Below are 24,942 nucleotides of genomic sequence, written 5' to 3' on the forward strand. Positions count from 1 at the left end.
CACATCCACCACATCCACCACATCCACCGAATCCACCGAACCCACCATATCCACCCAACCCACCACATCCACCCAACCCACCACATCCACCGAACCCACCACATCCACCACATCCACCGAACCCACCACATCCACCACATCCACCACATCCACCGAATCCACCGAACCCACCATATCCACCCAACCCACCACATCCACCCAACCCACCACATCCACCGAACCCACCACATCCACCACATCCACCGAACCCACCGAACCCACCAAATCCACGGCTCTGCAGAGACTGGGGTCACCCAGGACAGGCTCTGATGCTCTGCACAAGCACAGGGAGGTGATTCCACTGCTCTTCCCTCACCCACCTCCTCACTGCCCTTTGTGCCTTCCTGCAGTCTCCAGAGGATCTGCCCCATCACCCTGCTGGGCACTGAGGTGGCACTGAGGTGACACCGAGGTGGCACTGACTGCCCTGTGGTTCCAGGCTCTTTCATGGGGGTTATTCCATCAGGATAAACAATGAGCAATAATTTGAGGTTGGAACTCCAAAACTCTACAGAGCTCATTGAGAACACGAAGCAGAATTACTTCCCAAGGCTGCCAAAGGTGCTGCATCTCCTTCAAGTCCCATTCCACATTATTATGGAAAATACACCTTGTCCTGCCTAAGGGACTTGTGCTTGCTGATCCAGCTCTGGACAGACAAGCAGCACTTTTTGGGAAGGTTTTGCAACTTGCATGGCTACACCCACTGCAGGCAGTACAGAGAGAAATCCTGAGCAATCCTACACTCAGTGTGTGACCCTGTCAGAGATGGGGAGGTTCAGGGAGCCTTCCAAGCGCTGTAACTCAGGATGAGCACAAACCTCCTTTTTATTCCAATTGTGTTCTCAGAACCAGTGCTTTACCAGAGCTAAAAACATCTGATGTGACAGACACACAACCTGGGGAGTGGCACTTGCAGAGCACAGCGTGCTTTGAGGTACCACAGAGCAGCAATTTATCCCCTCACCTACAAAGTGCTTTGCTTCATGGTATATTGAGACTACATTTAAGCTCCTAAGGATGTGAAAAAGAGAGGTTATAGATGCAACCTTTGAGTCAGCACCTGAAAACAAACAAGACTGCAGAGCTGCCAGAATTCAGGACTGGTTAGAAAAATATTCGATAAATAAAAATAATGTTCTGCCCTTCATTAACCACTTTGAGCCTGGTTTCCTCCTGTGAGTGTCTTGGATCCTGCTCCCACTTCCCTCCAGGCCTGCACCCCGAGGAGCACAGGACACCTTTATAGGCAGCTCACACCTGCCTCCAAGGCTTCCCATCTCCTCCAGAACCCTGCAAGTGTTCAACTTCCACTGGCATCACAACCAAACCCTGTTTACTCCAGGAACCCAAACTCCACCGTGGTTTTCCTTTAAATTATTCTCCTCACGAAGACAAACTAATTAACTGCAAGACTGCGTAGGGAATCAGCCACCACAGATAAGAGCCCTCCTCCTTGCCACAAATTACTGGATTGTTTCATCTCTGCAACTTTGGGAGAAACTTCCCTGCCAAGGACTAGAGTTTGGATAATGAGACATCCAGTAATGGCAATAATCTGGCTCCCATTAGAGGAATCAATTATCTGCTGGATGAGAGTCAGCTTAACCATCATAAAAATTTAACTTGAAAGAAAGTCTATGTTCACTTTATGGTATGGGCTCTCTCAACACTGATTGATGTGTGGTGTTCCTCAGCATTTCCACTTTAACATCACCCTCAGTTTTCATCACGAAATTTGGTGGTGTGAAAACAGGGCAAAAGTTTCTGCTGAAATGGAAAAAAAAATTAAATCCCATAAATTCAAAAATTAAACTTGGAGCTTGATTCAATCAATTAAAATGGAAGGATGACCTTGATGCACAGAGAAAAGTACTCGCCATTTAGGGCACAACTCCTATAAAAAGAGTCTCACTTAGAGGCAAAAGGCATTTTAATGAGCTGCTTAGTTCACACATTCACATTTCTTGGAAGTCTTTGGCATGTGCAACTTAAAAATTACTACTGAGCCTTTCAGCTTTTAGTTTGCAATTGAAATTCTGTCATCTCCTTTAGCTGGGAATAAAAGCAGTATTAAAACCCCTATAGCTTATCTCTAGTGCAGACATCTACTGTATCCCTGAATCCTTACAGGCATCCAGGACACTTGGGACCACGAGCCAGCTGGGCTTTCCTTCCCTACAGCATTGTATAAAAACACACTGCAAAAAGAGTAAATCCTGCACTGGCCAAAGCCTGCCCCACACTAAAAAGCGCTTTTTTACTTTGGAGACCAAAAAAAAACCCCACTCCTAAATAGGAACCTTGGGTAAAACTCTGCATTTTCTGTCTAGGCCAAAGGCACAGCCTCAGCTTACTGTTTAAAAGGCATTTTTGGGGGAAAAGGGTTTCTGTCCCTAAAGCAGCAGCTGGTTCAAACCCTGTGAATATGATCCTCATTTATTAGAAACTCTGGCCGAAAGAGAAGCCAGCCTTTACAATTCCCTCAGTTCAATATCAGTTTCGACACTGCAGATATTTAAGACACTGCTGCTTAATTTAGCAATATTTTCACTATCCCCAAGGACTCCTCAAGAACATTTACAAGGAAAACCATTTGTGTGAATTCTATGGGTTACTGATCACTTGGTTTTGTCTTTCTTAATGGTTTTTAATAAATATATATATCTCACAAAGAGTTCTTTTAAATTCCACATGTACCTCATCTTCCTGGCACGTGCAGCTCTGGATCTTACCTCCCAAATCCACGTGCCATTCCATTATGGACACCCACCAAAGGATCTCATCCCTGTCCTCATGAGCCCCTGCCCATTTGGGGGCTGTTTTGTAACTGTTTTTTTTAAAAAATGTATGATGTATGTATGATTTTCCATTTGAAAGCTCTGCAGCACCTCTGTAACACAAAGACAACTTCTCCAAATATAATCAGACTGTCCAGGGAATTCCAGATGTTTCATGTACAAGAACCTCATGATTAAAGGTTGTCAGGTCTTTGGAAAAGAGACCTGGTAAGAGAAAAAGCCTCCCCTGCAGTGGGATCATCTGGGGTCTGCACACCCCATGTCCTGGGGATGGTCCATACGAGATGTGATCCCTGTCCTCAGCACCAGGAGCATCCCAGGAGCATCCCAGGACAATCCCAGGACAATCCCAGCCTTCTCCTGGCCCCAGGGACCCCACTGAGCACAGGGCACTCACAGCAGCTGCCCCTGCTCAGCCCTGACCCCACAAAAGGTCCCCAAACCCCCCCAGCCCTGAGCTGCAGAGCGCCTGCCCTCCTGGAGCACGGCAGCAAGGCAGAGCTCATGGCCTGGCAGGGCTCCCTGAGCTTCTACAGCACATTTCACTGCTCTGTGACACCGCCAGGGAATGCTGAACATCTGCACTGCTACCAGAGAATCCTCCTTTAAATTCCAGCAAAGCTCATTGCTGACTTTGGAAATACAGCTGAAGAAAACAAACCTTGGTGCCCCCATTGAGAGCCACGGCAAGATCTCGTCCACGTGTCAAGGCTGGACAAATGTTCCTACTGGGCTTAGAAAAACGTCAAGACAGACCAAAAAACAACAAACTTACAACAGTCCAGCTACAGAACAAGATTTAGACATTGAGCAGGGAAAGCAGAGGTTCTGCTGAGCCCAGGCCCTGTGGAACACAAACCAGATCACAGTCTGGAACATAAGAGTGGGACTTTTCCATGATGCAAAGAACATTTGGGGGAAGTTTACCTTTAGTATTAAAATCACATCTCTCCTTAAGATGGGCTTTTCTGGGGTCCAGGTACAATCTGAACAAGTGATGAAGCCTTAAAATAACCTTCCCCTGTCCTTCCTCTCCCAGGTGCCTGAATATCTGTTTGTAATTTTTCCACCAGAAACTCTTGCCTTGTGTGAGAGGCAAAAATTCCCAGTTAGTTGAATTCACAAGTGAACTGTGAACTCCATTCACATTAAACTACCCTAAGGAGCAACAGTGAGGACCTTCAGAAAGCCTTTTCAGACAAACAGTGAAGTGCAGTGGTAGAGACCCGAATTCCAGAGAGCTCAGCTCCCCCACCTTCCCCACAGCAGACTCCTGGACTCACTGCCCCCGTTTGCATCACTACAGAAAAAAGGGCATTAATTACTCATCACATTTTCAGGGCAAGAAATAACTCCTGTGAAGCCAAGGTGTCGTTTTTACTTCCAAGAGCTTCCCCAAGCAGCACATTCCGAGACCCCCATAAAGGACATTTTGTCCCTCACATGAGGCTTTGACAGCTTGAGGTTCATGCAGCATCTCCTGAATCTCTAATTGAGGGGCAGCCCATTATCAAATACAGCACTGAGCTTAATTAGAGGGGGGAATCGATGAAGATCATCTAGAAGGGATGAGAAAGGTCTGAGCAATTTTCAGTGATGGTTCAAATTTCTTCCCTGGAATTGTTTCCAATAATAATGAAAGCTTAATGCAAAAATAAGAGTTACCCAGACATATTACTCTGCTGCTGCAGGACTTAATGTGCTTTGCAAACAGCTACAATTTCTGGGGCAGGATGGCATCAGCTTTTATCAAAGCAGCTGCCCCAGAGAACCCTGGAAAACAAGCCCAGGGTTCTTCACGTTCAGGCTCTTCCTTCTGCAGCTGCCCTGCTTTTGTTTTAAAGAAAGTCTTGACTTGCCTCACACACCCTGGCATATTTCTCATTTTATTTTAATAGCAAGTCATATGTTAAGAGATGTATAATCACAACTAGTTTTTAAGCCAAAATCTTCAATTAAAAATTTTAAATAATTACCTTCCATGAGTAATCAAAGTACTAGAGACCCCATCGCAGCAAAAGCAAAGGTAACAGGGAAATCAAGGTGAGGCAATGCTGCCAATGCCTCCAGAGCACAGAAATCACTGTTCCCTGACACCCCAAAATACCTAATTCCTGCTGGAATAAGGCTCTGCCACTGCTGTAAGCCACTGCTGTCAGCTCGACTGAAAATATTCCCAGCACTTCCTTCTACAGCACAGAGTGGACAATTCCATCAAAACACTTCAGCATTTGGTTTTTTCCACACAGTTTGCTCTGGCAGCACGAACGAGGCCGTGATCAGCCAATTGCCACATGCAATCTCTGATTTCTCATTACAGATACCCTAAAAGAAGCTCCTCTTGTTTTATTTTTAAAGTTGGTTACATTAACACAGTGAGACATTTAATGCACAATACTTAAGATACACTACCAGCCACGGAATGCTGTCCTAGACAAGTCAGAAGTTGTCTTTCTCCTATTCCAAAATTCACTGAAAAGCAATAACAAACAACAGCAAAGAGCAACTCTCACTCTTCTCCCACAAACACAGGGATTTATTCATTTTAGAGGCTTCAGACCTGCCATGTCAATTTGATAGGAGGATGAAAATGGAAATTTTTCTTTGGTTTATGATTTTCTGGTTCATTATTAACTGCAATAAATATTTCAACAGAGAGAGAAAGTGCCCCCAAGCTGCTGGTCCCCACCCCAGCACCAAGGCAGGCCACAGGAAGCCCCTGTGGTGACCTCACTCTCTCCCAGCCCCTGCACAAACCCCCAGGGCACTGGGCACTGCCATAAATTTGAAATATTGCCCAGATGAAGGTTGAACTTATGACCTTCCCAGTATTTAACTGCCACTCTGGCTCTTGCAGGCTGAGCAGATTAAATACAGTAACTACCTGTTTCCCCAGCTCTGCTGTCATCACTTCCCACTCTTATCTCAGGGAAATGCTACAGATTCTTTCATGGCTGGGGAGAGCAAAACAAATTTTTCCAGTGCTCTCAATTCATTAGAGGTGTTGTAAATAACCTGGTGGCAGCAGCCACAGCGAGGGGAGAGCACTGTCACCACTGCCAAGACAGAGGTGACTCTTCAGCACCAAATTCTGCCTCCACCATGGCAAGTGTCCTGCCCTTGCTTGGCCTGGACTGTGGTGACACCAGCTCCTGCATCCAAGGAAAAATGAGGTTTCTTCTCCGTATTCTGTGATATTCTGAGTGCAAAGGTGCACACACGCTTTGTTCATTCAGTGTTTGGCCCTGCCTCAGCTGTGGACAGGATTCTGCAATGTGCAGCTTTAGGGGCTGGGACTCTCGGCCTCTCCCTGGGACATTCCCTGTTCTGTCCCACTGAAAACACTCCTCAGACGCACCAAGGTTCAGAGTGTGACCAGTGTGTCCATGAAAGCTCCAGATGCAGGTACACAGAATCTCTGAATGGTTTGGGCTGGGAGGGACCTGGCAGGTCCTCACATTCACCCCCTGCCACGGGCAGGGACACCCTCCACTAGCCCAGGTGGCTCCAAGCCCTTCCAGCCTGGCCTTGGGCACTTCAGGAATGGAGCAGCCAAAATCTCCTTCCAAAGGTAAGGAAATTTCTTGACTCCACCTCCCAGATACACAATGCAGACAAAGAGACTGAGGACAGAAACTTGTGCAGAATTCTTCTGGACTCTTTAACACCTTTCTAGTCAAGTTAAAGGTCATTTTCCTGATTCGGTCCTTCTGTGATGTATGTAGGGAAACAAATCCCAAACATTTTTAAACTCAGCATTAGGGCAGTAAAAAGCTCCTTTAGCACCTTTTATTTATGACACAAGTGTTCAGTTATTTCCAGTTACATGAAATTGGTGATATCCTTAAGTGTCACCAACAGGATCTGTGTGACTGCACTGAAGGTACCACTTACCCAACCAAAAATGGTGCCAAAAAACCAGAAAACAGCCCAGGGGTAAAGTTCAGAATCAAGCCCACAGTAAAACTCGGGTGTTTTCCTGCCAGCTGAGCACAGCCTCAGTGTGACACACGTGAGGGCACCCTGCCCCCGGGGGTGGCCAGGAATTCCATCCCCACTGCCAAGGATGGAGCATTCCCATGGGCAGCACCACACCAGACACTTGTGAGGGCACAGAAGAGCTGGTGATGGAGCAAAGTGACCTTTAAGAGCATTCCTCTGAGTGCAGGCACAAGTCAAACCTACAGGTGGATAAAGCAGGTGGTTTCTGCAAATTTCAGCCAGCCCACACCTGGCACTGCCAGGAGATCTCAGTCAAGAGGCAGCCACAGGAACACCTCTCCAGTTTCACTGCCCTAACACTGCCAAGCAATGGCATCACCCCCTTGGCACAGAATTCCACATCTAAACTGCCATGGGAAAATGTTATTGGAAGAAAAAGGATTGGCTGCTGGGGCACAGCCCCCACCACAGAGTGAAACCTGTCAGAAAAAACAAGGGCTTCAAGGAGAGCTGCAGAAAAATACAGAAGGCAGTTAGTACCCAAAAATGGGCTTCTTGTCTGAAACGCTGCCAGACTAATTTCCAAGAATGGCAGAAAGAACTTATATGAAGCAAAATCATGCTGTTATTAGGAGGGGAGAGATGACAATTTCTTTGGTCTAGAAGAAAGTGATCCAAGGATCAGGTAACAGTTATTCAAGCCATTCAACCCTGCTCCAAACTACAGTAATGCAGAAACACAATTACTCCCTACAGCAACCTCTCAAGGAAAGTAGAATGAAGATTAGAACTAAGAAGCAAAATCAGAAATGTCACTATCCAAAATGCACTTCATAGAATCTTTAATGTATTTTAATATTCAAGCATAAAGGATCTTCCTTCCAGTGCCAGGTGAGTAACAAAAAATCAGCACGGAAGGTCTGGCAGAACACATTCTCAATCTTCACAGCCAGATGAAGAAATCCTTTATAATGGTTCAGATAAGGAGCAAAAGAGTCGTCTCCAGTTCACTTCCATCCCCAGGTGACCTGGCTGGATGTCCTGCACTAAGGCTCTTCTCAGCTCTATCCACAACCTGCTTAATTGCATCATGTCATTAATGTTATTAATTGCTGTCACTGCCCATGAAACACAAAACCGATTCTGTAAAATAGAGAGGCTGGAACTGAATTAAACACAGCACACAGTGAGCTGTCTGAAGCCATCAGAAAGTGTTCTGAAGCCTCAAGCTCGGAGGTATTTCCAAAGCCAGAGCACCAAATCTTTATTCTTTTGGCCAAGATACAAGGTGAGAAAAATGCGGCGTTTCCTGCATGATCAGATTGAGTCTGAGCACTTCCTTTTGGTCAGAAAACCCTCCATTTATGGATGTTCAGTGAATAAATTTCTCCCCTCAGAATCACTTTTTAGACCAACTTTGTCCACAGCAAACCAAGGCAGTTAAGCTCTTATTAGGACCCTGCATATGCCACGAACTCCAGAGAAAGAACTGGAAACCTCTAGTAGGGTCCAATCAATAAAAAAGACAGATTTCCTCATGGAATGTAAGAAAGGTAAGGAAGGCAAAATTTACATGATTTTTCCCCCTTACCAAGTCTATTTTCTTTGCTTACCCAGCCTGCTTTATTTGCTTTTTTATGTATAGTAAGATGCTTTTAGAACTACATTATCAATATTTCAGTGCTTTTTCTGGTAAAAATAGTTTGCAAGAGTAAGTGAAACAGTTACACACAATAAACCAGCATTACCAAATATCTCTGCTTTTATCTTCTCACAGCTCATTGAAAACAACAACGTAATTCAGGATTAGGAAAAACGCATGTGAGATGTCCTTTCCACAGACAGCCAGGCTGCAGTACCACAGGCTGACTTTCAGATGGGATCAGCCACACTGTGGCCTTGGTCCTCCTACAATTATATGATATTTAATATTATAGGAGCAGACAGAGCAGCTTTTAAGCCCCCTCAGGTTGTATTATATAAGCACATTGCTCATTTGGCTATTTCAGAAATTGTAAGCAGTTTGGATTATAAATCAGAGTAACAATATTTATCACAGTGCTGGAGCGGGCTCTGTTTTTAACAGGGCACAGAACACATCACAGAATAAACCTGGCATTTCTTCACCTGGAGAATTGTTCTGTGCAAACCAAACCCTCTGACCCACCTTGCACCGTCAGCTCTGCCTGCGCCTCCAGGGTGTCGTTGCCGCTCTCGGCGATGCAGGTGAAGGTCCCGGCGTCCGCCTCGGCCACGTCCCGGATCTGCAGGGTACCCCCGGGCAGCAGCTGGAAACGCCCAGACCTGCACACACAGGGGACACGGTCACTCCATGGACACAGCCACATCCCAGACCTGCACACACAGGGACACACGGTCACATCCCAGACCTGCACACACAGGGACACGGTCACTGCATGGACACAGCCACATCCCAGACCTGCACACACAGGGACACAGCCACATCCCAGACCTGCACACACAGGGACACACGGTCACATCCCAGACCTGCACACACAGGGACACACGGTCACATCCCAGACCTGCACACACAGGGACACGGTCACTCCATGGACACAGCCACATCCCAGACCTGCACACACAGGGACACACGGTCATTCCAGGGACACAGCCACATCCCAGACCTGCACACACAGGGACACGGTCACATCCCACACCTGCACACACAGGGACACGGTCACTCCATGGACACAGCCACATCCCAGACCTGCACACACAGGGACACACGGTCATTCCAGGGACACAGCCACATCCCAGACCTGCACACACAGGGACACGGTCACATCCCACACCTGCACACACAGGGACACGGTCACTCCATGGACACAGCCACATCCCAGACCTGCACACACAGGGACACACGGTCATTCCAGGGACACAGCCACATCCCAGACCTGCACACACAGGGACACAGCCACATCCCAGACCTGCACACACAGGGACATGGTCATTCCATGGACACAGCCACATCCCAGACCTGCACACACAGGGACACGGTCATTCCATGAACACAGCCACATCCCAGACCTGCACACACAGGGACACACGGTCATTCCAGGGACACAGCCACATCCCAGACCTGCACACACAGGGACACACGGTCACTCCATGGACACAGCCACATCCCAGACCTGCACACACAGGGACACGGTCATTCCATGAACACAGCCACATCCCAGACCTGCACACACAGGGACACACGGTCATTCCAGGGACACAGCCACATCCCAGACCTGCACACACAGGGACACAGCCACATCCCAGACATGCACACACAGGGACACAGCCACATCCCAGACCTGCACACACAGGGACACTGTCACTTGGAGGGCCTGCACACACAGGGACACGGTCACTGCATGGACACAGCCACATCCCAGACCTGCACACACAGGGACACGGTCACTGCATGGCCTCAGCCACATCCCAGACCTGCACACACAGGGACACGGTCACATCCCCTGCACACACAGGGACACGGTCACTCCATGGACACAGCCACATCCCAGACCTGCACACACAGGGACACGGTCACTCCATGGACACAGCCACATCCCAGACCTGCACACACAGGGACACAGCCACATCCCAGACCTGCACACACAGGGACACGGTCATTCCACAGACACAGCCTCAGCCATGTCCTGGATCCCTGGGATACCCCATCCCATCCTGCACACACAGGGACACGGTCATTCCATGGACACAGCCACATCCCAGATCCCTGGGATACCCCATCCCATCCTGCACAGACAGGGACACGGTCATTCCAGGGATGCCACCCCAGTGTGGGACACAGAGGAGTTTATAATTACACCATCACATCCCGCATTGAAAATTAAGTTCAACCCTATCAATTCCACAGTAGCAGCTCATCTTTCTGCACTTGCAGCTTCACTTGTTCTTAATTAAATGTGATCCAAGGTATTTAGTCAAGAGCAGCCAGAACTGAAGAAAAATGAGGTATTGTAATCACATAATTAAAAAAAAAGGCATTCTGCAGTTCCAGCTGGAATGACTGACTGCTTGGAAAGCTGAGGGAAGTAAAACAGGAGAGACTGTGCCTTTACAACACAAGGACAGCAATGCACATTATACAATGTACAGGGATTGAATTTCTGTGGAAAGGTAAGCCATCCCTGAGAGATGAAATACTTCAGAATAAGATACACGTTAAAAGGAATTTGAAATAGAGATTCATCAGGTGGCAAAGGGTCTGTACAGAACCTCCCCCTCTAACTTGCAAAGGGCAGGGAAGGGTTTCTAGCCCAGTCCTTCCAAACTGCTTTTGCTGCTAAATGGGGCAGACAAAGGCAGCACTGCATGCTCAGTGCAGCACCCTGAGCCTCCAGCCACATCCTCCTCCCACTGCAGCCACCACTGCCCTGCACCTGATACTAATTTGTACACGGCTTTTCCAAGTTCCTTCAACACTCCAAGTTTCCACATAAAATACCAAATAAACTTTCAAATAAGATGCCAAGAACCCCAAGCCAGGACAAGTTGTGCCCAGATGTTGACCCACAGCCATTCTTATTTGCTGGAAAAGGAAGAGTCTGGGGGAAAGGGAAGGGAACCTGGTGGTTTCCTGCCTGGCACTCTCAAGCTGTGGCTTGTGGGCAGGAAGGGATTGAATTCTGTCAATATATGAACAGTAAAACAATTGCTTTTTTTGGTCTCTATTTAATGGCCAATGGACAAAAAAATCAACCTTGAGGCTTTCTCCATTTGAAATTTTCTCAGAATTACATCAGTAGGACCAGTCCTGACCTGCTTGGACAGGTAAATTGTTGGGACACAGCTTTTTGCCTCATCTCACTATTATTTATCAGATAAATACTGATTTATGATCCTACTGTAAGTGCTGATCAAATTTCGGGTTAATACATTTCAAAGCAGAGCAAACAAACCCATAACTGGCATTAAGTGTTAAAAGCATCCAGAGAGATGTTCCTGTCCAGGTCTCTGTAAGGAAAGCCACACTGTTCCCATGAGAAACACCAGGACTACAGAAAAGCTGGCTTGGAAGAAGTGCAGGGAATTTGAGTGAAGATACAAGTCTGAAAAATTGTATTAAGAGCTTCCCAAATGCTGGGAAAAACGTCCCAGGCTTGCGTGGGAATGACATTTCAGACAGGCTCTAAAACCAGGCCTAAAGAAAAACACCAGAGTAAGACAAGCCTGGACCTTGACACATCCATCCATGAAATTTTCTACCTTCTTTTATTATGTAAAAGAGCTGCTTTGACTTTTTGTTCTTGCAGCAGGGCATGTGCAGAGGGCTGGGATGAAAGCAGGGCGCTGGCTCTGCCAGGGACACGGAGAAGGGAAGGAGCTGTGCCCCAAAACCGCGACTGTCACGTCCTGCAGGAATGATCAAAGGCCATCAGCACGTCCGTGACATTCTGAGGACATTAATGCCTTTTCCAGGATCTCCATTGTTACCCTCTGAAAGCAACACGTGCCTCAGGATGCTCCTTTCCCACCGCCAGGCTCTGGAAAAGTCGCTGACAGCAGTTAAGATGTTACTAAAACTATTAAAAACTATTCCTCCTTGTCACTTTGGTTTGTCCTAGGGGATCTCACAAACTACTTGTAGTACTGGAATATTTATGGGAATTCTCCTGTTCAGCCATCTCAGTATGTGCCATGTTTATATTCCCTTTGATTATTTTCCTCCAGAAAACCCAGAGTTGAGTGCAATTTCCCAATAGGTGATTCAGTGGAAGTTTAATGGAAGAAAACAATTAATCTGCCAGACTCCTTGGTGATTCCCTCTGTATGAATCAGCTGTGGAAAAATCCTGGGCTTAAAGGAAAGCTGCTTTTGTAATAAAGCAAAACATCTTAATTTTGTAAGGACAATGAAGCATTTGCACAAAAGAGCGAAGCAATCGGATTTCAGACACTGGAGACAAAGAATCAGCTTAATATAAAAGCGATAACATAATTTGAAGTGTCATTAAAAACAACAAAGATTGATCACTCAGATGTCAGGGAAGAGGAAAATCAAATTCCAGCCTTTTATATGCATTCCATACAGCCCTCACTTGCACCCCATAACATACAATTACTGAACTACTCTGGATGCCTCACTCACAGGCTCTTTGTGTTTCATTATCACAAAATATAGTGAGCCTTTATTAATTTACTGTAGTCAAACTGTCAGTTATACCCTGAGGTTTGAACTTTTCTTCTCTCTTTTAAATTACTATTCCCCAAACATCTTATAATCTATTTGCTGTCTCAGTAAGTACAGCAGATAAAATTAGACAGTAAATTAGATTATTTTGTGGGATCTACTACCAGAAAAATCTCCATAATTACTCTGCTATGCTTAACCTTTCCTGAGCTGGGCAAGTGTACCAATCACTCAGAACCCTGCCAACAGGAAGGTGTGATAACGGGAATATCCCACATTTGTGGGAAACCCTGCACTAGGGATGTGGATGTGATCACACAATCACTGACTGCGTGTGAGCACAGCCAGCAGAGCAGAAATGAACACAAGTGCCCTCGGCTGTCATCCCCTCTGTGTAGGAAAGAATTTATTACCTGGACAGCCACGTTTCTGCAGGAGTTCTTCAATTATATGAAATTTTGCTAAACTGAACAGCGCAAACCTGCTGCAGAGCTTGCTGGATTTACAGACATTAAAATGTTATTGCTCGAGTCCTTTCAGTGGTTTTGTTTCAGGTGACCCAGCTCATCCACCGCAGCTTTTTCAGAAACTGTGGCACCTGCATTCGCTCCTCTTTCCTTCTCCTACAGACATGTCCCAGTATAAATCCACACATTGCAAAGTTTTCAGAGCAGATCGCCTTTCAGACATTCCTCTGTGCCTGTGTCCCAAGCTCTGGGGACAAATCTACCTGGGCAGCCCCATGGAACTTCCCCCTCCAAGTTAGGAATTGTCGGAAGCACAAAGTGACTCCTGCACTTGCTGAAGGACAGACCCTTCACACAGCAGGATGCTCAGCCAGACTGGAGGCTGAAATAAAAAATATTCACTAGGTAAGAAAGGCTCCAGGTTGGCTCAAACCTGGCCAGCTCCTCAGCCTGAATGTAACCCCTCCACTCTAACCTTCTGTACCAAGCAACGCTGACACTACAGGAGATTTTACTCCAGGATGTTTTCTATAAAAGGCCTAAGATTTATTCCAATAACTTCATCCTCCAGTGCCTTCCCTGCTTCCTTCCATTTCCCGCAGCACTCTCCACATTCCTGGCAGAGATGCTCAGAGCCCGTGGAGCCAATCCAGCTGGATTGCAGGGGGATATTCCCAGTGCTGAGCCGTGCATGGCTGTGCACGTGCCAAGGTACAGACCCACCAGGGACCCCTTCCACCACGGGTCACACACGGGGCTGGAGCCTTCCTTGGCATTTTGGAGCTCTAAACTGGAGCTACACCTCAACCCAGAGCAGGGTTTAGTCTTCTCCTTCCTTTACAGGCAGTAAAATATGAAATATATAATATGAAATATAAAATATGAAGATTACAAGCTGGACCAGTGAACCAATTCAAGGGAAAGGTTCTTAGCTTTTAGTGGCATTCTTTACAGAAAACCAAGAAGTCAGCAATCTCCATCCGATTCCTTTAAAAATCTTCAAGTTAGCAAGTTCAGAAGGATTCCTTGGAGCTCTAAAAATCTTGCTCCAATGGAAATCTGGAGCACTGAGTTAACTTCCATTTCTCACCCAACACCCAAAGCTTCCTTCTCTCACACACTAATGAATTTGGAAAATATTTTATCACAGCAACTAATTTCACAATATATTGCATTACAGGCTGTCTGAACAACTGCCAAGGCTGCCATCACTCAAGTTTACTCATATTTATCCATTAACATAAATCTTATTGCAGTCTTCAACAAATAATCCATCAAATTTAATTGCCTTCCCTTTTCTCCAGATCTTATAACAAATACTTAATACCAAAACCCCACCACTCCCTATCTTAAAATGAATCTATTTTCCTATAAATACCTGCTCCTATCCACGTTCTCCTTAGGAATACAATTTGAAAGGCAAACATTCTATTTTGTATTAATTACCACAATTATGACAAAAGTAAAACCAAGGTTTTGTGTAAAACCCTTTAACAAGGGGTTAAAATTAGGGATAACCCTTATTTAAAATTAGGGATAACCTGCCCGTGCTGTCTCTGAGTTTTGTTTCCTAAGGCCAGACACACACAGAGAAATGTCCCAATATATATGGCTATACCTACATAAATACATGTTAATGCTTGGGGTGAGGATGTGCATAAACAAACCTGGGATTTCAGAGTTTTTCCCAGGCAGAAGGGACATTCAAACCTGCCCAGAGGAAAAGAATTTGTTTTTTCTCGGGATAAAGAAAAGCCACGCTAAGAAAGTTGTACTTTTATATCAAAAGGGGATTTTAATACAAATTAAATGTGATTTAATTTGTAATTACATTAACAGACCATGCATAACAAGCTAAGGTAGCTATTTAGCAACAGTAACTGCAGGCTTTTCTCCAACAAAGAATCTTAATTTCTGGAGATTTTCCAGTTATTCTATTCACACCAATAACACAATAGCTGGAGGGTAAATGGAGTTTAAGAGGCTTCTGTTCTCTGCTCTTTGAATCTCTGCCCTGTTCAGCCACAGTCACAGGCAGCAGACTTGGGAGCTTGGGCTCAGTTTGATCACTTGAAGGAACAATGAAAAAAGTTTACCCCATAGAGGGGGAAAAAGATCAAATCTCTACCTTTACCCACCTTAAAACTCAAGCCTACAATGAGCACACGTTTCACTTTAAGAAAAGAAGAGCTAAGTGTTGCAAGAAGAAAAAGGTCAGCTGGAACCTCTTCTTGTAACTAAGGGCCAAAACACTAAAAACTAATGCTAAATGTTCTGAAAAATGAAGTTAGACTTGGTTCGAATTGTGAACATTTGAAGATGAAGGATATTTACTAATGCTATGCTCCAGCCCTCCAGAACAATTTCTCACTCTAATTCTAAGAAATTAGAATTCTAAGAAAAAGAAAATACCTGTGAGGCCCTAAGGAGTTATCATGGTAACCTCATGGAATGAGGGAAGCGAATTCCAAAGGGAATCAACAGCACTGTGTTCAATGGTGGGAAAATGTGGCCTTTATGTCCCAAAACTCAAGAAAATAAAAGGAGAGCCTGAACCTCCCTGTGCCCTCAGTGTGCCACAACCTAGAGAAGGATGGGGCAGCAGAACTTCCTAAAGAAGACACGACATCACTTTACACACAAGAAGAACAAAGTCAGCTCTTAGCAGGCACATTTATTCTGCTATTTCATCCCGTTTGATTGTGCTGCTCTAATGAGTCTGAGCCAGCTTTCGTAGGGGAGTGAGTTCTTACATTTATAAAAACCCCGGAATTTAAATCATGTGCCTTCACACTGACACAGCACCATCTCTCAGGGGCTGTTTGTCATTTCCCACAGCAGCCTCCCATCAAAGACAGTTCAAATTACCAGCCCCTGGATTCTTTTAATTTAGGAGTTGCCAAAAAAGAGATATATTATATCCCTGGTGCTGCAGAGACTTGAGCATTGTTCTGGCTGCTTTCTGTGTCAGCCACACCACAATTTACCTCTCCTTGTTCCATGATTAACTTGGCTCCCCATTAATCTCACTGCTGACTTTAAGGGACATGGAAAACATTCAAATACCTGTTTGGAATCCTGGCTCTAAGAAGCACCTTCATTACATCGACAAAAATGGGCTTGATAAGATTAGTTCTGCTTTTTGTATAAAGATTTTCTACCACATTATTCTAACTGACTATTCCAGCAATGACAATGCATAAGTTTGCACTCGATACATCTCTGAAAGCTCACTGATTTTTTGCCATCATGCCTCCTGTTTTAATATTCTATTTTAATGAGAAAATGTGTCATTTTCCTTTATTCTTCAATTCCTGTGAGACATTCTGACACAGAGTGGACATTTCCACTGCAGAAAGAATGAGTGCAGGGCTTCACACTCAGAATACCCCAAGCCATCCTCCTTTTCCTGCAGTGTCCTTATTCCCTTAATTGCTGCTTCTACTCCAGTGTCAGTCTGAAAGTAATCTATTCTTAATAACCCTCCCTGCTTCAGATTTCTAAGCTTCAAATGGCTGCAAAAACTACGCTGAGACTGTTCCAAATCTCCTGAACCACCTCCCTTATCCCAACACTGTGCCTTGAATGGGATCAGCCTCTGCTCTGCAGGTTTCCACACCAAAGGAAGGAGTGCACCAATCCCAAATCCTGACTCCAGCTGGATTCCTCTCAGGGTTGCAGTTCCCTGAGATTCTCCTCGGGGTTGCTGTTCCCTGAGGCAATCAGGCTTTCGAGCTTCCCTTGCCCAAAAGGTCTCACACCAGAGCCAGAGCAGCCAGGCTGAGTCCCCAGTCCGTGTTCCCAAGGTTGTTTATTCTCCATCTTCTCTCAGTTCTGTCTCAGCTCTGCAGGGCGTCCCCAGCAGAGCAGGACACGGGGGGGACTGGGCGGGTCAGAGGGTCCCAGACCCTTTGTACCATTCCCTGACCCAACCACCATCCAAAATGTACTGTTTATTTACAGAATCCTACCAATACTCACTACCTATGTTAACATGTCATTTCTACTCTAAACCAATCCTTGTGATCCAGCTCAGCAGAAAATGGGGAAAAGAACAAGAACAAGGAGGACAGGACCACTCCCCAATTCCTCCATCGTGCCTCTTCAAGGCCATACACTAAAAATCCCAGATTCTACATTTACACTCTGTGATAAACTAGCTACTGCTTATTTTGAATTCTCTCAGCTTGTGATTCTTCACACACTGTGGGCATTCACTGCCATGGCCAGGGGTCAGAGGCAGTGCCCTCCTGGGCTCTGTGTGAGGCTCTGAGCCCCCTGTACAGATCCCAGACCCCTGTCCGGTCTCCAGACCCTCCAGGGCGGCCAGAGGGATGTTCAGACTCGGACAGGTTCCTGCCATCGGACAGACAGGGCTGTCAGGCGTCACTCACCCGTCTGTGGGAAGCTCCTCCTCGTTCCTTGTCCACCTGACGAGGGGAGGCGGGGAGCCCTCGGCCACGCAGGGGAACACAGCGCTCTGCCCCGGCAGCCGCGTCAGTGACGAGGGCGCCTTCAGCAGCGCCAGGCTCTGCGGCTCCTCCGCATCTGCAAACAGCACAGACACAGCTGGCACCCGTGCAAAACCAGGGGATGGACAGGTCAAAACCACCCAAAACCCCCTGAAACAAAACCCAACCAGCCAAAGAAAATCACAAATGAAACCTCTAATTGCCTTCCTGCCCCTCCGGAGGATTCCAGCCCCACCTCACCCACAGCCTCTCCCAGCCTTGTAACCATTTCCTCCAGACATGCAAAATGAATCCTCACTTTCGGGATTCCCACTCTTCCAACTGCCTGGGAAGCTATTCCAGCTCAGAACTACAGCCCTGAAACTGAAACTTCCACCAGGTAGCAGAGAGTTAGGAGAGAAAGGAACAAGTTTGAGTTTGTCCAGCAAGCCTTGGGTTTCAGCAGGGAGCTGCCTGAGGCAGTGCTTTTACAGGCTGGAAAATTAAAGTACTGCAGCAGTGACTGACCCCAAGTAAAATACTACCAAGGAATGTGCAGCTGAAGTCATACAAAACAAAAATGCCCCACCACGGCTTTCCATCCTTATGCAAACAGGGAATCCTCTGAGGCAGTTTTGCATTGGATTAAGCTTGAGAGAGGTTTTGTTCATTTTTCTTCCCACCCTTAAGAAGAAGCACAAGCCAAGCGCATGTTTACTCAGTCCCTACTACAGTGTGTACCCTCTGTCTGTGCCCTGCACTGTGCCCAGAGGAAATGAGCTCTGCAGAGCAGTTTGGGCTGGGTAAGCCCTGCTCACCCTGCACTAATTCCTGCACTGCCAGCACTCTGAGGGGTGTCTGGAGGTGTCACTGCAGCGAAGCTCCACAACTGGACAAGGCCTCAAACTATTTCTGGCCACCTAAAATGGGGACAGAGTATTCTGTACCTACTCTGCTCCTGCTCCCTGAATGAAGCACATTTTGTGTCTCATCACAGACATGTTTGGCTTCCCTCTCACTTGGGCCCAGGGTGATACTCTCAGGGATTTCAGGAAGTTGTTGTTTTGGTGTTCTTCAGCTCAAAACACTAAAAATAATCCCGAGTGCTCACAGCACTGAGCGCAGGGCACACAGGAGCTCCAAGGCACAACACGAGGAGGTGCCAGGACACTTGGGGGGAGCAGAACAGGTGGAAATCCCGTGTGAGAGCTGGTGCAGGCAGAGGCAGCCAAGCTCTGAGCAGTCCTGGACCAGGCAGCCCCATCCCTGCAGCTCTGCCCACACTCCTGGCAGGAACTCTCTGCCTGCCCTGCTGTGCACGGGAATAACAAAGTGACAGGGAGCTGGAGCAGCACAGGGAGCTGGAGCAGCACAGGGAGCTGGAGCAGCACAGGGAGCTGGAGCAGCACAGGGAGCCAGCAGGCTGCAAAGCAGGGACACCACATCTCCAGGCAGCCATCCTTCCATGGAGAGGAGCTGGGATGATTCCCTGGAGACACCACTCCGACTGCTCCAGGCTCCCAGAACGGAGTTCATCTCACAGGTAAACCAAAACTGGATCCCAAAATTAAGTGACATTTCCCCCTGCAGCCCTATGTTTGAAAGCATGCACTGTGAAGTGGCAGAGCCCAGAAATGCATCTTCCTGCTCAGTGGCAGCCCGGTATCAGACAAAGCAGAAGGTTCAAGCAGCAGAACCTTGTCTGGGGATGCAAATCCCTGGGATGGCAGGAGTGTGCTGGGTGTGTTTCAAAGCCTGGGAAGCAGTTGTGGGTTCACAACTCATCAGATAACCATTTAAAAGGGGAATAAACTGAATAAAGAACAGATTAATTCAAATCCTTCTTTCAAATACTTCTCGGGCCAAACAATCAATTACGGGCTGCTCAAGACTAAGGGAGCTTTCCCTTCAACAGCTTAATCCCACTTTCTAAAAAAAGCCTGCTGGGAGGGATTTTACCAAACTTCACTATCGATACTTTTGGATTCATGATGGAGCAAAGAAACAGCATCATTTGAATTCCCTAACACAGCTCTATTTCATGACTTTCAGCAAAGCATTACAAAAGCAAGGAAACTGCAGCTGGAGCTAAAAGAATTCAAAAGGTCAGTGTAATATGGAAGTTTTCAAGAAATCTCCAGTTTCCAAAAAAGTCAGCAAAATCCTCAGCATTTGAAGGGCTGAAGAAACATGAAGGCAATCCAAACTACAGGAATTCAATCAAGCATCTTTTCCAAAAGTGCTTTTCTGCAGACCCTGTATCCTTAGTTGGAGAAGAGACGAGGCTTTGGAAAGGCTCAAGAACTGAAAGAGACAGTTCTGCTTTAAGCATGATTCATTTCCAACACCCCAATTCCAAAAGAGAGCTGTAATTGTAAAAATTGGGGTATTTTACAGAATAATTTAGGATTTTAACTAGAGAAGGGCCACAGTTACAAGAAACAGAACTGTTCCTTGAAAGGGACCTGTGAAGGTGCCCCCATCTGCTGCCCACACCAGGCCACCATGACTCAGCCTAACCCTGAGAGCTTCCCGAGATGGAAACTCAGCACCTCCTCAGGAGTAACACCTGAATGAGAACTCCAACATGCAGACAAACCCAGAGGAGAGAGCTCTGGGAACAACCAAGGAACCTCATATGGAACAGAGCCTGTATTCCCCCGTTTGGGAAAGCATGACCCACATTCCTGTCCTATTTTTGGTCACTTTTTAAACCTTTGTGTTAGAACAGCTGGTGGTGTCACTGGGAACAGAACACACTGAAAGTGCCAACAGTTTACATCAGCACTGCACTTCTGTTCTAACAAAAGTATCGCAGCATTTCAGCACGACGGGGAAAGCTGAGCCCTCCAAAATAAAATGTCACCCCCTCCGGGGGTTGGAGACTTCCCAAGAGGTCCCACTGCTTAGACAGTCAGAATTTCCAGAATATTGGGACAATTAAAAGCACTTCAGCTTAAGCATCCCAAGAGCGATGGACTAAGCACCAATTTCTTTGTAAAGCTTCCACAGGGTTTGAAACACGGGATTCAACACAAGAAGCTCAGAAATCCCCAAACTTCTATACTCATGGAAACAGTAAATCCCCTCTTTGTATCATGTCAAAATGGATGAATATTACTGGGTTTTTTTTAAAGAAGTCTTTCCCCAAAGCCTTAAAAGCTGACCCATTAAACATGGAAAGGCAGCCTGTGAGTGTCTCCAGCCTGTTTCCAACCACTGTGAGGAGCTCAGGGCCCTGAGTTGGAGACTCCCCAAAAGTCCCAATGTTTAGATGGTCAGATCTTCCTGAATATGGGAAGAATTAAAAACATCTCAATGTAAACATCCCAAGAGCGACAGACTAGGCACCAATTTCTTTGGGAAGAAATCTCCTCTTTCTTTGGGAAGAAATCCTCTTTCCACAGAGTTTAAAACATTGGATTCAACCTGAAAAAAATGTAGAAGTCCCCAAACATTTATACTCCAAGAACCAGTCAGTTCCCTTTCTGTATCACATCCCAACAGAAGCGCATTACTGGTAGCTTTTAAAAACCTTTTTTCCCCAAAATGCCTTAAACGCTGAACCATTAAATGTGGAAAGGCAGCCTGTGAGTGTCTCCAGCCTGTTTCCAACCACTGTGAGGAGCTCAGGGCCCTGAGTTGGAGACTCCCCAAAAGTCCCAATGTTTAAATGGTCAGATCTTCCTGAATATGGGAAGAATTAAAAACATCTCAGTGTAAACATCCCTAGAGGGAGAGACTAAGAACCAGTTTCTTTGGGAAGCTCCCACAGGGTTTGAAACATGAAATTCAACCTGAAAAAAGGTAGAGGTCCCCAAACATTTATACTCCAAGAACCAGTCAGTTCCCTTTCTGTATCACATCACGGAAGTGCATTACTGGCAGCTTTTAAAAACCCTTTTTCCCCAAAATGCTTTAAACGCTAAACCATTAAACATGGGAAGGCAGCCTGTGAGCGTCTCCAGCCTGTTTCCAACCACTGCGAGGAGCTCAGGGCCCTGAGTTGGAGACTCCCCAAAAGTCCCAATGTTTAGATGGTCATAACACCCTTAATATGGGAAGAATTAAAAACATCTCAGTGTAAACATCCCAAGAGGGACAGACTAAGAACCAGTTTCTTTGGGAAGCTCCCACAGGGTTTGAAACATGAAATTCAACCTGAAAAAAGGCAGAGGTCCCCAAACATTTATACTCCAAGAACCAGTCAGTTCCCTTTCTGTATCACATCACGGAAGTGCATTACTGGCAGCTTTTAAATCTTTTCCCCCAAAATGCCTTGAAACCTGACCCATTGAACACGGGGAGGCATCCCGTGAGTGTGTCCGTCCCCCACCCCGCGGAGCCCCGGCAGCGGTACCTGGCAGGACTCGGAGCTCGGCCTCGTCGCTGTACTTGGCGGTGCCGGCGCTGTCCAGGGCGCAGCGGTAGAGCCCCGCGTCGCTGTCGGAGGCGTTGGTGAGCAGCAGGGCTCCGCCGGGCAGCTGCAGCAGCCGCGGCTCCGGGGCCAGCGCCCGGCGGTCGCGCTCCCAGCGCAGCAGCGGCGCCAGCTCCGCCGCCACCTCGCAGCCCAGCACGGCGCTGCCGCCGCGGGGCACCGAGGTGGGCTCCGGCTGGCTCGTGAACCGGGGCAGACCTGCGGGAGAAGAACGGCACATGGGAGGGGTGCTGATGGAGCTCAGGGCTTCCCGATGACACAACCGGTGTGATTGCAGTAGAAGCTGTTCATTGTTCATTACACTACAGCCACACGTTCTAGACTACTGCTCGTGCATTTCTGGATTGGTTGCGCCGCTTTGTTCATGAGGCCGGCACACGTCCCTTAGGAAATCTGACTGGCTTTATGGCCTGCTTCATCTCATTCTTGTTATTTTAGTATTCTTGTTTTTCAAGCTCTTCTTCTTATTTTTAAAACAGTTTGTGTTTCTGCAACCTTAATACATTCCTTAGAGTTCTAATAACAAAAACTGCAAGCAGTTTGTTAAAATTACTTACAAACATTTTAGCTAGTACACAAAATAGCCTAAGTTATACAGATACGTTACTACATTCTGATCATGGCAGCAAGGCTTGGAAGTCCAAGTCAAGACTCAAGGATGTAGTTTTTGATAAGTTAAGTTGCTCTGTAACTCTTTAAAAAGCTTAACAGCTGACAGGACAATGCTAAACATGGACAGTGTAAAAGCAAACAAACCCAATAATCACAGAATCCTGGAATGGTTTGGGCTGGAAGGGACCTTAAAAAGCTCATCCAGTCCCACCCCTGCCATGGACAGGGACACCTTCCACCATCTCAGGGTGCTCCAAGCCCTGGCCAGCCTGGACACCTCCAGGGATGGGGCAGCCACAGCTTCTGCAATGCAGCCTACACACCTTCACTCACCACCACCAGCTACAAAAGCCTCTGTGCAGTGCCACAAGGTAAATATTGAGATAAATATTTGCATGTGAACATTCTCAGTGTGGCAGAGACCAGATTTTCTCTAGGGCACACCAGAGCTGACTGAACAGAATCAGGGCACAACTCGTGTCACCTTTTCCACAAAAATGCTCTCCAGAAACACCCAGAGCCCCCTTAGGTGCTTCCCAGCTGGGCTGGGGAGGCCAAACCCTTGGGGGAGCTGTGGGAAGAGGTGGGGACACAGCAGGAGCTGGTTCCACAGAGCCACAGCTGAGGCAGCCAGTGCAGCTGGGGACACATCCATGAAGCACACCTGAGACAAGGGAAACTGCAGGACAGCAGAGATGGAAGTGCGAGGCACAGTCCTAGAGCAGGAAGCTCAGAGGAGGAGGAGGGAGGGGAGGAAGGGCAGCTTTGGGTGTCACCCTGGGGAGACCAGGGTAGAGCATGAGGCTGAACAATTGGGAATGAAGGCAGGGAGTTGAACCTGGAACACGGGGAGCAGGCAGGGAGAGGTGCTTTAGTTTGGTTTTGTATTCTTACCACTCAAATTACTTTAGTCATAAAGAAATCAAATTAATTTTCCGCAAGTCAAGGTCGTTCTGCCATTACAGTAACTGGGAGTGATCCCATCTTGACTCAGTACCTTTAATCTTATTTCCTCTCCCTCCTGCTGAGGAGCAGAGCGAGGGCACAGCTGGATGGGCAGCCAGCCACAGTCACCCCATCTCATGTATTCTGCAGAGGGAAATGATCAAATCTGCCACAATTCAACCCCCTATTTCCCTTAGTCTCACTTAACACCTATCACAAATACACCGGGAATGTGCCAGCAGAAGGACCAGTCCTGCAGGACAGCCACAGTGAATCCTAACGGAGGAGAATCCTAACATATGAATAAATCACTTCTGTCTTGTTCAAGTTCCTTCCATAACCCTGTACAGTTGTCTCCAACTGTTACATATTTTCTTCCCTCTCAGAGTCCCATCTGGGGACTCCTTCCATAACTTTACTCCTCCAAGAAACTTTCTGTTTCTAGTTTCTTCTCCCAGTGTATTTCCAACCAACATGCAGTCCTTTGATCTTGACCTTGTTTTGGTATTATTTTGCATCTTTGATATTTATACCAGCAGTCCCTCCAAGGTATTCACAGGAACAAAAAAATCCAACTCCTTTCTTTCAATTTTCCTTCTGTTTAATGAAGCTACAACCTTCAGTTTCTCTCCCTCGTTCCCCTAACAACCTCTCCACCTTTGAAGATGCAGAATGGTGGGATAATTTTGGAAGGAAGGGACCCAGCCAGAGCAGAGTCAGCTACAAGGTCAGAGCTGGTTGCTCAAGGATTTGTCCAGTCAGACCTCAAAAATCCCCAGGGGTGGAGACTGCACAACTCCTGGGCAACCTCAGGAAGCAGAATTCCCTCTTTAAACCCAGCCAGAACCTCCCTTGATGACCCCCAATGCCTCCTGCTCTCCCACCAAGCACTCCTGGCAGAAAGACAAACCCCAGTGCCCAGAGTAATTTAACATAACATCCACAGAAATATTACAAACCTGCTTCTCTGTCTATTGAAAAGATCTTCCCAAAAGATGGAAGCACCTCAGTGGCTCTGCACAATCAATCCCAGAATCCAAGTGACCTTTTCCTCTCCTGAATCACCCATCCCTCTGTCCCAGCAC

At 46.8% G+C, this 24,942-nt stretch overlaps 1 protein-coding gene across 3 annotated transcripts in view; it reads right to left on the minus strand.

The window, feature by feature from the left end:
* NEO1 (neogenin 1) overlaps positions 1 to 24,942 on the minus strand; it is a 171,875-nt gene that overhangs the window by 78,855 nt on the left and 68,078 nt on the right. For all 3 annotated transcript variants that reach the window (XM_063412962.1, XM_063412961.1, XM_063412960.1), the window contains exons 3-5: positions 22,223 to 22,498; positions 17,806 to 17,959; positions 8,950 to 9,086 (exon numbers count right to left, since the gene is read on the minus strand). In XM_063412962.1, the coding sequence (XP_063269032.1) occupies positions 8,950 to 9,086; positions 17,806 to 17,959; positions 22,223 to 22,498 (567 nt within the window). The remainder of the gene's footprint in view (positions 1 to 8,949; positions 9,087 to 17,805; positions 17,960 to 22,222; positions 22,499 to 24,942) is intronic.

Source organism: Prinia subflava, chromosome 15, assembly GCF_021018805.1.
Source record: "Prinia subflava isolate CZ2003 ecotype Zambia chromosome 15, Cam_Psub_1.2, whole genome shotgun sequence".
Taxonomy (NCBI): Eukaryota; Metazoa; Chordata; class Aves; order Passeriformes; family Cisticolidae; genus Prinia; species Prinia subflava.